Source organism: Crinia signifera, chromosome 6 (genome assembly GCF_055691185.1).
Source record: "Crinia signifera chromosome 6, ASM5569118v1, whole genome shotgun sequence".
NCBI classification, from domain to species: domain Eukaryota; kingdom Metazoa; phylum Chordata; class Amphibia; order Anura; family Myobatrachidae; genus Crinia; species Crinia signifera.
In genome coordinates this window covers 77097349-77113406 of record NC_139222.1, presented here as the reverse complement: position 1 = coordinate 77113406, position 16058 = coordinate 77097349, and the positions used below count along the sequence as shown (strand labels likewise).

The following is a 16058-nucleotide window of genomic DNA, read 5'->3' as shown; positions in this document are numbered from 1 at the left end:
GGGGTGCAGCTGCTATGGGGCCTAGAGCTGAAGGGGGCCCATCTTTACTGTATAAGTCATATTTTCTATATACATTTATCGCCAATATTTGGTATGTAGGGGCCCTTACAAACTTTTGCTATGGGGCCTGCGAATATCTAGTTAAGCCCCTGTCTCCTAGAAGTGTGTAAATGTAGAGTCAAATCATGGTTTTGATGCACCATGATTTGAGTCATCAATGAGACCAGAGTGCCACAGTTTGTCGATTATATATGTGAGAAAGTTTGCTGCACATTTTATATATATATATATATATATATATATATATATATATATATATAGACATTGTAGGGGCTATGCAAACACTAAATTAACTGATAATAAATAGTGGAGATTTGGTTCATGAATTGATCGATGCATTAAGCCTGCATCCCCCTTCACGGGACCCCACTTTTCTGCAGGTCCTAACACTATCGCTGAAAATGGCTACAATACACATAGCTATCACATCAATGTTTGATTCCAGGCATGCAATCTGGTCTAAGGCTCACAGCACACTATGCTTTTATATGTGAGCAGTTACCAACACACCTGTCACTAATCATCTAGGGAAATGATTACCATAAGCTATGGAGTCTTAGCTAAAACAGGGTGCATGAGTGAATGTGACCACAATAAGACTAGTTTTAAAAATTAATCTAATAAACAATATATACACTTAACATCGGCACTCATCTTTCCTAGTTTTGGGGTGCCCTATGGCTTGTGACCACATTGTTTAAACAGACATTGTAGGGGCTCTGCACACACTAAATTAACTGATAATAAATAGTGGAGATTTGGTTCATGAATTGATCAATGTATTTAAGCAGGCTTAAAGACCCCCCTAAGAAGGGGGCTGCAGGCTTAAATGCATTGATCAATTCATGAGCCCCTACAATGTCTGTTTAAACAATGTGGTCACAAGCCATAGGGCACCCCAAAACTAGGAAAGGTGAGTGCCAATGTTTAGTGTGTATATATATATATATATATATATATATATATATATATATATATATATATATACCGTAAGATTCCAGGAAAACATTTGTTAATGTTTTTTTATAAAGCTCTTGCTTTTGAGAAGGGAGCATCAGCAGACCCCGCCTCTCAGCAGACCCCGCCCCTATTAGTGCTGCTTCCAAAAATTTCCTCGGCTGATTTTCTAACCCAATTCGCCCCTGCCTTTAGGCAATTTACATTATAAGTCATATACAATTTTTTTTGTCACATTTGTTTATAGTTAGGAATACTTACTGTATAAGTAATAAGGTTAGGCTGGATACAACTACTGTAAAGTAATGACAGATTAATCTCCTCCAACAAACATTGAAACTCTTTCAAATAGGCCACCTGCTGTTTAAATGAAGGTTTGTATCAATACACATTAACACTAATTGTAAGGGATTGGTCAACTTTTACCGCAATACAGCAATGTAAGGATGGTTAGTTGTCAACTGAATTGATTATCCTAATTATAATTCCACTGATGTAAAGATCATCTGTATATATATATATATATATATATATATATATATATATATATATATATATGAAACACTGCCATTTGTTGGCTGCAAGTGAAGCTACATCTAGCTTTCGAAGTATTTGCATACGAGGGGGCCTACTAGTATAACATATCTTTTATATTGGTCTTGTAAAAAATGTAGAATTCAATTTAAAATTGTACAAGGAGACAAATACTTAACATATCTGTTTCTTCTATTTATAGAAGACAAACAAAAATAATTCAAGAACAATTTAAAGACGCACAGAATGGGAAAAATTATAGTCTCCATGCTTCCAGTTTGTTATCAAAAGCAAAGAGCTTTGGAGAAAATAGAGTCCAACTGCATAGTGTAAGTATATTCATTCTGAAATGTTACTGTAAACATCAGTTTATATTAGCACTGCTACTTGGGCCTGAAATACTCCTTTTCCTTGTTCCTGATATCTTCTCACCTTGCTTTAGTTATACTTGTGTATGTCGCCTCATTTCCACCAAAGTTATTCAAAAAATGTGTTTCATGTTTCATTCAAATCACCGTCTCTTCCCCATTGGAAATGTGAATGATTAAACAATACCATTAGAGCTTATATAATACATTTCCAGTGTTATAGCTAGATTTTTTGGTGTTCTGTGCCAAAAAGAGAATTGGCATACCCCCCTCCCCATTTTCCCATTATATAGTGCATGCCTTTGTGGGGGAGGGGAGAGGCCCATGCTATGGTTCACAATTGCTTGCAGCCACACACAACATAGACCTGCTCAGTTGCAATGCTGATCATTTTTTACAAAGCACAAGTTGAGCTTCGAAGAGTTAGAATTCTCTAGCTTTCTATGCAGGGCTAAATAGCTCATGAATAGAGTGTATGGGCAGTAATCAATGAGGCCAATTCACCATGTTTCATGGTGAATTTATGCTAGTTTCACTTTGGAAGGTGATTTTTTGTGTCAGAAAGTGAATGACCCTATTCAACATGCACTTTTCACCGCCTGCGAACAGTGAATGACGGACTGATAGTCTGATAGTCTCTGCAACTCGCTGTGGTTTTTCAATATGATTCTCTGTGAGTGTATTCAATGAGAAGATGGCGAATTGCTTTCTAAGTGATTTTCACCGTGTGTGACCGTGTAGCAATCGCCATCTTTTCATGGTTAAGTGGAATGTGAACTTTTAAAATAATGTTGTTTTTTTAAAATTGGTGTAAAAAAAACCAGGAATTTTATTATGTGAAGGTGCATGCTATTTTTATTCATGTGCTTACAGCACATGAATATATATTTAAATTAAAAAATATATATATATTTTTTACACATAACAGCCAGCAGGGGCCGGGAGCCGAGAGCCGCTCATTACATATTCATATATTCACTGCTCCCGATCATTACATATGCACGATCGTGAGCAGTGTTAGTGGCTCCTACCCGGTCCCCTGCTAGCTCTCCCGGGGGGCAGCTTGTGCTGCCTAGGTCCCGGGGAGCTCTCCTACACCCCACATAAATTCTGGGGCAGGCAGGGAGAATTCCATCTCCCTGCCTGCTGCCATCCCCCGGCTCCCTGCGGCGTCCGCCGCAGGGGTTAACATTCGCCGTCAGGGGCAGCGAGCCCCTGCGGCATTGAATAGTGTCTCAGCGAGGGCTGGCAGCGAAGGCTCCAGCCCTCCGGAACACGGCGACTGTGCAGCGAATCCTAAACAGGATTCGCTGCACATCGCGATTATAGTCATTGTATACTGCCCTATGACTGCAATGTAACAGGAAGTGGTTTTAAATCCCGGGTATTTCAGAATATTACAATGTAATAAAGGAGATTTTGTCTGAATAACAAAGACAAGGGAATTTACAAGTGAAAGTTACTAAAACAGATAATTAACAATTTCTGACAAAAGTGCTACCCTACAGCATTGTGAGGGTTATTTTGGTTCACTCCTTCTGGCAAATTCCTTCTTAGATGGACAAAACCATGTGCACTTCAGGTGGGGTAGATGTTACTTGTGCAGAGAGAGTTAGATTTGAGTGGGGGTTTACTTCAAAGTGAGATCTATATTGCAGTGTAAAAATAAAGCAGTCAGTATTTTTTCTGCACAGAAAAAAAATAACTCACCCAAATCGAATTATTTATTCTAATTTTCTGCACATTTTAAATCTGCCCCCCTGCAGTGCACATGGTTTTCTCCATCTAAGAAGGAATTTGCCAGAAGGAGTGACCCAGAATAAGACCCTGTGTGCATTAGCACATTGTGCACACCCTAGTTATGGCCCTGTAAATGTCATGTGCACAAACACACACACACAAATACACACACAGAGACATATACTCAAGTAATTTTTTGTCAGCAGCCAAATAACTTATCAATACATTTATGGACTATGAAACCAATCCCTTGCACCAGAGACACACACTCATGGGAAAATAAACAAACTTCACAAGAAGCAAGTTAAAACCATTGGAAAACCCAAAAGTTTGAAAACTGTTGATAAAGAAATATTAGTAAACATGAATCCATGATCTTGTACTTTGCTTTTGAATTACTTTTTTTAGTGGCATAAAAATACAACTAAATAAGTCTTTCAAATATTTTTCTTCATGTTCTTTGATAATACGTTTACAGTATTCAAAGTCTGAGCAGAATCCTGAGCCAATAAGAGAGAATGTCATGGAAACCAGCTTTTCTGAAACACAGCCCTTCTCTGACCCCACACCATCAGAAAGAGCAAGCCTGTCAATAAAGCATCATAGGTAAGGAAGAATGTTTATTCGTAATGAGCTCCAAGTTCCAACTTATCTGTGTTAAATACTTCTCTAGTAACAATACTATGTGCAGTGAATAATTACGGACTTATACCCTGTACACTGTAGCTTGTTAAAATACTGAATAGGACATCATAAAGTTCAATATTTACTGTCATCTTTCATTGTATCAAGATATACTTGACAAGAAAGCACAGCACTTTCCTTTAGATATAAATTGATTCAAATGAAAGTCATTATGGGAAACAAAGTACAGCATCTCTGTAAGATGAGTCACTGCAGTGATTCTGTCTACTGTATCCTTCTCTACTTAGGCTGTATGACTGTATTTGTAAACAGTGCTATGATAATGTATGTAGAGATACAGATGGAGCCGGTCTCAGCGTTGCAAGGGCTGGCGATAGAATCACAAGCCACCAGGCCCCACCATCCGTCTGGAAACGGCAATGGAGCGCCCCACTGCCATCCGCCACCTCCCCATTGCCGTTTGCCATTCCCCCCGCCTCCCTGAAGCATAGATGGGCAGGGTTTCCGCTGCCGAGCCGAGTGACTGGGACACGTATGAGTGTGAGAGACACGCGCATTCCAGTCTGATGTAGTCCCTCTCAGCCAGCGCTCGCCAGTAGGCCATTCTGACAGGCGCTGAATGAGAGGGGCTCCATCTGTATATACAGAAATAATTACATAATATTGTTCAAAATCTCAGCCTAAAACGAATAGTAATTCAATTAAGGGTTAGTAAAAGTACATATTGGATCCAAATGTGAGTTACAAAGCCCTACACCTTATGGTTATGGATATGGATTACCTAGATTAGGGTCTAGTAGCAAATCATTAGGTCAACACCAAAAGGTCGACATGCACAAGGTCAACATTGACAAAAAAAACGGCACATGACTAGATTGACATGAGTTTTACAGTTTTTTTTTGGTGTCAGTGTCCATACCTGAACACCTGGACCACCAATCAATGTACAGCGTACCCTCACAGCTTCGGGTTACTTTACCATTTCCATTTGGCATCCAGCAAAGTATAAAAAATTCAAAAAGAAAATTTTTCAAAACTCATGTCGACCTTTTCATGTGTGGACCACTGCCATATTTTTATTGTGCGGACATTTTGTCAATGTTGACATTTGATCATGGTGACTTTTTGTCAATATCCACATTGTGCGTTTTTACCTTTTTTTTGTCAAACATAGTGACTGTCGACCTAGACATTGATGACTTATCAAATGGATACTCATCTTGTAATAATGGTAAAATTGCATTGCCATTAAAAACTGTATGTGGTGTTGGATGCTCTCCTGAATATAAAGTAACATTGCACAACATAATCAGCAATAACTCTATGATAGCCATTACCAAGTGCTGTCCTTTCCTAGGTCAGTGCTTCTATTTTGAGTTCTTTTGGGGAAGACATTGGGGTGAGTAAACTGGTCTCGTGTTCATTAATATAGTAAATAAACTGTGATCCTATCCTATATATTCCAGTTCATACAGATTGACTTCTCAAGTTTAATATGTCTCCTTCAAATTAGACTTTTATGTATTTTATAATAGGTTCCTGTAAGCACCGGATGCAGGGCCGGCGCCACCACTAGGCAGCTCTAGGCATTTGCCTAGGGCGCCGGCACCTGGAGGGCGGCAGTTCGCCCCTCACCCCCAGCGAACTGTGTAAAAAATGGCTGCCCCGGCGTCCCTGCAGTAGTGGGGAGGTCAGGGGTGTCCGTGCCGTAGGGGTACCTGTGGCGCCGTCATGTGTATAAAGCTGGCTGCGGCCGGCGGGGTCCCTGTAGTGAATAGCAAATAACTAGCGCTATGCGCGCGGCGGCGCGGGAAGCTTTATACATATGACGGCGCCGCAGGTACCCCTACGGCACGGACACCCCTGACCACCCCAGCACTGCAGGGACGCCGGGGCAGCCATTTTTTTACACAGGTACCACCCCCCCCTCCCTCCCCCCGGCACCGGGGCGCCCCCACCCCGACTCGCCTGGGGCGCTCCGGTGCCTTGCACCGGCCCTGACCGGATGATTCGAGTATATTTATCTTTGTGCTGCTCTTGCAGAACAAAGCTTTCATTCCCAGTTGCTTTAGAGAAACAAGCTTTCGAGTCTTTGTACCATTTTTTTAAGGTTGGAGACTAGATTTGTTATGCCTGATTCAGCAGTCTGTGTGACATTTCCAAGCAGGTCACTATATCTCAGTTGTGGCTCATGATCTAAGCTTGGCTATTTATAGCATCTCTGGGATTTGGATTCACACCTATACATTTTAAGAAGAGTATGAGAAATATACAGACATCTTGGTAACTATCTCTTTTGGAGAAAAGAATGGAATTATCATTTCAAACTTACATTTAATAGATTTAAGTTCCAAGAATGGTATGTAACGGTGTTGTCCTACTGTATATATAGTGAAAAAAAATCAGAATTAAAAAATAAATTCTATTGCGGCTTACTAGAACAGCAATCTTTGACCTGAAACTTAATACAGTGCCGTGTAGAATTTTTTTTTAAATTTTTTATTGAGACATCACATATATATACGTTATAATAATCATGATGCAACACCAAAATAACATTTCAAAAGGGATTGAAAACTGATATAAATATATACTGTACATCACATGTCCAACCATTATACAGGAGGGGGGGAAACATTGGTTAGGTTATATTAACAATCATACCTACATTTTTATTTTAAGAGGACAGGGAGGTCTTGAGCAAATGTTTATACTTATCTGAAGACAAATAGGGAGAATATGGCAAATTCAAGTAGAAATTCTATGCATTTTATGGTTGGTTGGTCTACAGAAGGTAGAGGGAACCACCTGCCCCTTCAGCTGTTGTTGAAGTATACATCCCAGCATGCCTTGCTACAGTTTTGCTATTAGGCCATGCTGAAACTGTTGCAGGGCATGCTGGAATGTGTAGTTCAACAGCTGGAGGGCCAATGGTTCCCCATCCCTGTTCTACAGTAAAAAGTATAGCGGGCTTGTATAGTACTAAAAAAAGATAAAATCCAGTTTGTGTCAATCACAGTGAAAAAAGGGGCAGTTCTAACATGCAGTTTAATCAATGCAATGTATTAAAACATATAAAGTAAATAAATAAATGAAAACCAAAAATAATAAACTACTGCAGTCACTGGTAGATAAGAAACAGGTTCTGATATTGCGTCTTGCATGTACAAATATTAGGGAAAATGTAGCCTGTATTAGGGCAAATGTAGACTTGTATTGAAATTGGTTGTAATCAGTGGTTGCTCCACAGGATGGGTTGCAGAACAGTCCAAAATTCAATAGGAGAGCCACAACAACTGCCAGTGAGTTCTGGATGTTTGGAAGCATTTTAGGTGGCAGTTTGTGTGACTTGAATTTTAAAACTGTGCTTCAGCCACACATCTGGAGCAGCTACTGGTGGTACTTGCTTCCGCATTCATACAGTGACAGTTGTCATGGAAATAATCATATGCATCTGAACTATCCATTCATAAAAAAATTATTGAAGAGTTCAAGTCCTTTCAATGAAAGAAAAATACATCATTAATCTTTTATCGATACTTAAAGCACAAGTAAGAAGGCAAAAAAGTATTTGAACAATGGTGAACGCAATTTTATGGAAGCAGCTATACAATAAGTCCAGGTAGCTGAATCCCAACAAAGTTTGTGTCATCATTCCATGTGCAATGAAACAGCAGCTTCAAGAACCCATTTAATATTGCGTTTGGATACACATAAACATTGAGTATGATAGGATATGCTTCTGTATACAGAATGCAGTCCTCTTTCTTTTTTCTTAACACAATTTTCCATCTACAGATGATTTTATCAAAGTTATATACAGTAGTAGCTAGTCAAATAGCAAATTTATTTCTGGGTGGCCCAATCTATTTTATTTAGTTGGCTTTACAGTGAGTACCTTAAGATATCAGTGTAGATATTAAGGTCTTCCTCTGTTTAATAATATAAATGCTACACTATGTCTAAATTATTTGGGCAGGCTTTCGAATGAGAAAGAGAGATTAAGAACCCTAATATGGGTGACAACCACAGCAACATGGCAAATGATGCAATGAACAGACATAGGAGGTTATTCTAATTGCGTTCGCACGGGGATCAATGTTTTTCTAGTACATTCGCGCATAATGGTTCTTGCGCATGTGCAGGGTTTTTGGCAAATGGCTTTGGTGACTCGCATAGTCGCCAAGCCATTTGCATGGAGCGATGTGGCCTGGGGGGGCGACAGACTCAGGTAGCACCCATAGGCATGCCCAGTGTTTCATGGGCAACCCCATGAAAATCCTGACCATTTCCATGGCGTTGCGGGTGGGACGTGGTGTGCCATATTATGTCAGCCGCCCACCCTGTCTTTTTCCCACTGCATGTAAATATAAGTCAGTCTCCACTGACTTATATTTGCGATGGTAGGAAAAAGAATTTGATGGTCGGTGACCATCAAATGATTCTCCTGCTGCCGGCACAAGCGAGGGGATGTGTTTTCATGTACCTGGTTGCAAGGGGAATCAGGTAAGGGGGGTTGTATGTTCACTGGGGCAGCGTCACAAGGACTCAGTAAGCTGCGACCTTTGAAGCTTACTGAGTCAACTAAAATCACCCATATAGTAACAATCCTCATGTTGGTATGTTTATTTAAAACATAATGCCTTCAATGTGATCCTTCCTTTGCCATCATGTAAATAAAAGACAGTATAGACTGTAAAATAAATTAACCAGGTGACTATCTCTTCAGGAATGAGATTGTGCTAAAAATAAGTCAAAAAGTTTGGTTAGGCCAGAAACACCTAGGATACTATATAGAAGGAGCATACACAGACTACAATACAGTTTAACAGGTAAGCTACTATATAAGTGCTAGGCCACAGGTCGTATTTGTATGCTGTGGTCCTTTACATAAAGGATCCCATAAGGCAAATAAGGGTCAACAACAGGTTTTCTAGACTCCTATTGGAATTCTAAGTACAAAGAAGCCATCACCGACTATTCTTCAATGCCACAAAATATACTTCTAGACTCACTTTATGGGAGCCACATACTGTAAATGTGTTCTTCAGGGTTCTTCAAGGTTCTTCAGCTTACCTCTTTTCTCCAAATATAAAAAAGGTTGCAGAAATGATTATTATTATTATTATTATTATTATTATTATTATTATTATTATTATTACAAATTAGCAAACCTACCATAAATCTACTCTCTCAGCTAATACGCAAGTGGCGCTTCAAAATACCATGGCATCTTTAAATCAATCTTTATCTGATGGTGTAAGTGGGCATTTGGGAGATGTAGTAATCAAAACATTCAATGGAGTAATAAACTGGGGAAGCTACTTTACAGGGCACTTAGAGCTCAATGTTCTTAAACATATATAGCAACTATAAAATCTGCTCATAGATCTACTAAACACACAGTTGTGCGTATAGCAGAAGCATTCACCTCTGACCAATTTAGGAAAAAAAAAACAAGCGGTACTCTTTACCTAGCACGGCGCCCATCGCGGTCATCGCGGGCATTGAATGCACTAAAAAATCGGGTGCGACGCGACCGACGCGATGCCCGCGATTTCCCATAGGGACCAATGTTAAATTTCTCAATTGACCCGATTTTTCTGTTCAATGCCTCAATTGACAAGATTTTTCCATAGGAATCAATGTTAAATGGCCCACAGAGGCCAAATAGCCACCCTGAAGTGTGAAATGGCCCCCACAATTGTTAACGCCACCCCACGATCAAAGTGAACCCGAAGCGTGGCGAGCGCAGCGGTACGCGTCCTACGACCTTTTCATACCCCCACTATCCACGTCGGCGTGGAGTTGAGAATAGAATAGTGTGGCGAGCGCAGCGAGCCACCGAGCCCGAAGCGTGGCGAGCGGACGAGGATACCTGTGAAGCCCGCGAAGGGACGCGTTTACCTGTGAAGGTATCCGCGTCCCCTCGCGGGGCTCGGTGGCTCGCTGCGCTCGCCACACTATTCTATTCTCAACTCCACGCCGACGTGGATAGTGGGGGTATGAAAAGGTCGTAGGACGCATACCGCCGCCCCTCGCGGGCTCGCTGCGCTCGCCACGCTTCGGGTTGACGTTGATCGTGGGGTGGCGTTAACAATTGTGGGGGACATTTCACACTTCAGGGTGCCTATTTGGCCGCTGTGGGCCATTTAACATTGTTTCCTATGGAAAAATTGTGTCAATTGAGGCATTGAACACTAAAATCGGGTCAATTGAGAAATTTAACATTGATCCCTATGGGAAATCACGAGCATCGCGTCGGTCGCGTCGCACCCGATTTTTAGTGCATTCAATGCCCGCGATTTTTTTACCTGCGATGCCCACGATCAAAATTGTGGGCGCCGTGCTAGGTAAAGAGTACCAAACAAGCTTATTGAAGATAATTTTTTGTATTGACATTTTTTCAGATATGATGTTACTTATTCATGCAGTCTTACCTCATGAGATTATTAGTATACATAAAGATAAAGCCCCTCTCTTCTTTGCTCAGCCATCGCCAGACCATCCCCGCTGGCAAGAGCCGGCAGAGATGGACTCCATCAGAGTGGAACGCGCGTGTGTCTCACGCACACGTGCGTCCCAGTCTCTCGGTGGCTGGGCAGCTGGACCCTGCCTGTCTCCGCTTTAGGGAGATGGGCAGGGTTAGGGGGGTCAGTGATGAGGGTCATTGATGGAGGCGGCGGCATGGAACTCTATCTCCATGGGTGCACGAGCATCTCATGCATGCACGCCCCCTGGCGGGGGGCTGGCAGAGGCTGGAGATAAAATCGCCAGCCCCTGCAAAGATGGAGCACGCTCCATCTGTATGTACTGTACTTGTTGTAAAGTAATCTGCACTCATTACACACTGTGCGTTTCAGATATGTTTAACATTATAGTTAAGTATCTTGGCCCATCTAAGCTTAAAATGCAGACATAGGAGGGTATTCAATTCCTGGCAATATTTCAATTAACGCATTCAATCATGGATGGGACCCACCTGTTTGTCAGAAATGGCCGTGGATTGTAGAATCCGTGGCTGTTTTTCAACAAAACAGATGCATTTTCACAATCCTTGGACTTTAAGACATTCGACAGCCGGAACATTGAATTCTGGTTGTCGAGTTATAATCAAGTGAAATAAAAACGGCAAGAGATTCTGACTGTCAGACGTTCTGACAGTCGGAATTCTGGAATGAATACTCCCCGCAAAAGACAAAGTGGTTCTTATCTGCCATTGAATGTATGAAGTATGAAGAAAGTTCAATAAATAAGGTAACAACCTCTCATTGCCTAAATTAATTCAACTTATAAATATAATCAATAGTATGGCCTTGGAACAGATTTTTTTGTTTAACATACTGTAAAATGTCTAAGCGTTTGTTCCAATGGTACACCAAGGTATCTATAGAAGAAATCAGTGTCAAGCACCTCAAGTCAGAACATGGTGGCTTTCTAAACTACACCTTTAGTTGTGAATCACCCAGGTGGTTCTACAGTGGTCTAACGAGATGGAAAACACCTATTGAAAGGTCAGGTCTTGGCATCTGTGGTGGACATTTGGCCAGATCGCTTCTCATATGAAATGTGTATCTTGCCATTATCCATAATGTGAACTTATCACTGTACATGTTGACAAGCTATGAATTTCAGCTGCTGATGTGCCATCTGATCACACAATACACCTCAATGTTTGCCAGCCCACTGATAGTGTGACTGATATGAGGCACAGTTCTGGCCTAATGGAAAATGTTAATAAAATAAATTGACAATATCTGAGAAGTCTTGTTGCCTTATTTATTGAACTGCTCTCATATATAGAAAGATAAATGAACTATAGTTTTGGGTAGTTCCTGCATTGATCATGTGGTCAATGCCACTGAATCGAGTGCAACTAAAATACTATTATTGTATTATTGTGTTAATGGTTACCCAAAGTAGTATGTGTCAATTCTTTAGAAAAATACTGTACGAAATTCAGTCACGGACAATATTGCACAGATGTTTAAGAAGAAATACTTACAGTAATTATTCCATTAAAGTGCATTCAATTTTGTTAACATATCATTTTTATGAACTGCAGCCTAAGCTGTAATGCCATATATTTATTTCCTAATATCTGCAGGTGACTAATTATTACTGCTGATTCATCACCATGTACCGATATTGCAATCCAATATGACCATCTTTCATTATTATTATTATTATTATTATTATTATTATCACCGCAGTATCTGTCCCTCTTCCATTGATGACGAAATGTGTTTGTATGTTCCTGTTTCAGCTGCAGTTGACTGAATTTTTAGATACATGCAACTTTACAGATGGAGCGCCACCCAGCCAGCCTGCAGGATTGCCAGATGTCCTAAGCTGGTGCAGGCTGGTGAACAGGAGCTCCATTTGACAGGGACACACGTCCCTATCAGCAAGGCAGCTGAGAGCGGCTTCCCTGCCCGTCTCTGCTTCAGGGAGATGGGCAGGGCAAGTGAGGGCTGCGAGGGATGACAGGGGAGCAGCGGGGAGCTGTGGGAACCCGGAGGAGGGTGGGAGTGGGCTCCGACAGAACAGCGCACGTGTGCATCTTGTGCGCGTCCCCTTTTGTCGGATGGTGCGAGGCAGCGAATGCCGATTATTGTACATCCTTTGGGAGCTGCTCCATCTGTAATTCTAGATTCAAAATGCCTCTAAAATAAATTTCAGCATTCACTTGTACTCCTGGCCCATGAGATGAATGCGCAAAGAAAAAATGTACACAATCTTTGAAATATAAAATGAAAATGTGTAGTGCAAATGGATTTGTGTCCTACTAAAAATGGAATTTATATCATATGCAAGAATCATTGTATCAAATTGCAGCCATTGAAAAAAGTGTCAATCTTTGTTTTAGGAATACTGTAGATATTGAGACTAACATTGTATTTAGTCATCTATTTATTAAAAACCCATCCTGTCCTGCATGTTAAATCAATCAACCTACAGTGACTCCGTACCACAATCAGGCAGAACAAGTGATCTCAGTGGGTCATTACTGTAAGCTTTTATACTGATTTGAATCAAGGCATTGCTTCAGTATTGTACATGGTTATATGCACTTTACTGTAAATCGATTGTGTTCTTGTTCCTTTTGTCATTGATACAATAACAAGGGAGACAAAACCTTCTTAAACTCCCATAGGACTGCTCATACAAAAAAAAAAAATCATTTGATTAGAGGAATTAATTCCTGTTGGGAGTGATATCTTTATAAAAACAGATAATAGTTATGAATTGTCTTTTCTCAATATTTTATTGAAATGATTGTTAGAAATAAGTAATTTTAATAAAATCTCAAATGACTACACATAATCCAATCAATCCGTGGTCTCTCTTCGAAACTGATAAAACGTAGAAAAGCTCTACCGTTTTAAGATGATGTATACAACAGAGAAATAGGACAGACCACCTGATGTAAATATCTAATGTAATTCTTTGAAATTAAAGATAGTTAAATTATTTACACAGTCATTTATTCAGCAGCAAAGTAATAAAGCTAAAGCAACTGTCTATGATTGCATCTTCGAATACAGAAGACAACTATTTCCTCCATAAAGCAATATTTAAACATATTGTAATTATTTGGTTCCAAGATTAATAATATGGTTATACACTCTGTGTCTTATGGACTACTTCCGAAAGAAGTTTGGCTGTTTGCAGATTTAAAATGCATTGATATTATAAATAATTTGCATATAGACACAGCAAGTGTCCATTCAGCATCCTGAATCTTTCAAAGCTTGTGCAGTTACTCTTCCCTGTGGTGCTTCTGGTCTGCATATCAGTGCTGGAATACAGACCACACTGTGCTAGAAGCACTACAGCAGAGAGTGACACCACAGGCAGGAAAGAAGAACTGTAAAGGTTTGTGAAGTTGCAGAGTGCTAGAATAAACACCAGGCATAGCAGTAAGATATTAGCTAGTTCTGTATTAGATGAAAAATGTCTTCACTATTTATTGCTAAAGGTATATTTTGTATGTAATCTTTACCATCATCCATTAAAACTTTTGTTGTTTTCTATATATTTGATGTTTTCTATATATTTCATTAATCGAATCACATTTGATCTATCTATCTATCTATCTATCTATCGATCGATCGATCGATCTATCTATCTATCTATCTATCTATCTATCTATCTATCTATCTATCTATCTATCTATCTATCTATCAGCAATCCCAATGTCTGAACTGCTGTTCTCTGCAGACCTCCGCTGGTTAATTATAGATACACTGTGGTCCAATACAGTATGTTTCATTCATTACAGGAGCCTTTCAACCTGCTGCAGTCCCAACCAAAGGAGTAGGATGCTGCAGAGAAATGCCTTTCGGAGAACCCCGCCACTGCCTAGGGGTCGCCTCAATGGGATCACAGGACCAGCATATCAGCAGCTGGAGGAACCTGGGTTTATAGATCAGGATGCGATAACTTGCCAAGGGTAGGTGATGAAAACCGCTGAAGCATGAAAATGCAATATCAATTTCAAGATTAAAAAAAGGAGAAACTTGTCTACTTTAATCTACCATTTCAGCTGTGACATTCCCATGTTCCCAAAGCATAAAGTAGTAAATCAAATACATATTTTGAACATAACCAGCTGTAGGAGATCATCCCTCTGAATTTCCTATTGATTGTTAATAAGCATTCTGAAAGTTCTAATTTTGTAGTTCGTCAGTGAATCATAACTGATATGTTTTCCTTTGATATGTTGATACTGTAGGCAGTGGCGTAGCTCGAAATTTTTCTCCCCCTGCCCCAAAAAAATTGGCGACCCCCTTCCCCCCAAGAAGAGTCCCGCTCCGTGCATAGCTAATGAGCGGGGACCCAGCGCAGTGCATATTGAATGAGCGGGTCCCTGCCCCATGCATATTGAGTGAGCGGGTCCCTGCCCCGTGCATATGTAATGAGCGGGACCTGCTCATTACATATGCATGGGGCGGGGACCCGCTCATTCAATATGCACTGCGCTAGGTCCCCGCTCATTAGAAATGTACAGGGCTGGACCAGCTCAGCGCTCACTGCTGCAAGGGTAGCCTGGCAGTTCAGCCAGCAGTCCCCACCACAGACCCCACTGGCGCTGCTCCCCCAAGCAGTAGAAATTACTCTTATATAGCTGTTGAAGCTATCAGTAAGGCATGAGCTGACACTGCATTTTCATTGCCGTATTTTAAATTCTATTTGCTTTCACATATCCCTGGGGTAAGCAATTACCCTCTGCACTCTGTACTTCCAGAGTGAAATGAAAATTGCTTCCCCTGGGGAGCTGGAAACTGCTTATGATGTCTGAAATATCCTAAATTGCAGTAACTTGTGTTTAAGCTGTGGTTACCTGGGAAATGTTACATCTCTCATTATAATTCTAATCACATGTGTTTTGTTTTTTTTTGTAATTACATATTCCAATAACAATTTACTTGTCATTATGGGCCAGATGTATTCAGCCTTAAAGTGATAAAGAAGTATAAAGTATCAGCCAATCGGTTCCTAGCTGCCATGTTGCAGGCTGTTTTTGAGAACTGACAAGTAGAAGCTGATTGGCTGGTCATTTATCACTCTCCCCTTTATCACTTTTTAATACATTTGGCCCCATGTGACTTATTACAGGGTAGTGGACAAGTGCAGTAGCCTTTCATCAGAAGTGTTAGAGGTACGGATATCCTTACAAAGAATTAAAGGTCAAATAGGGTTTTGGGGAACAATATGGTTAAAAATGGTTCTTATCTGATGTCAAAATTT

General features: G+C 40.5%; 1 protein-coding gene across 2 annotated transcripts in view; it reads left to right on the top strand.

Moving 5' to 3' along the window:
• The window catches only part of NRG3 (neuregulin 3), a 716420-nt gene that overhangs the window by 679838 nt on the left and 20524 nt on the right, over positions 1–16058 (top strand). For both annotated transcript variants that reach the window (XM_083146311.1, XM_083146310.1), the window contains exons 6-8: positions 1754–1880; positions 4138–4265; positions 14590–14760. In XM_083146311.1, the coding sequence (XP_083002437.1) occupies positions 1754–1880; positions 4138–4265; positions 14590–14760 (426 nt within the window). The remainder of the gene's footprint in view (positions 1–1753; positions 1881–4137; positions 4266–14589; positions 14761–16058) is intronic.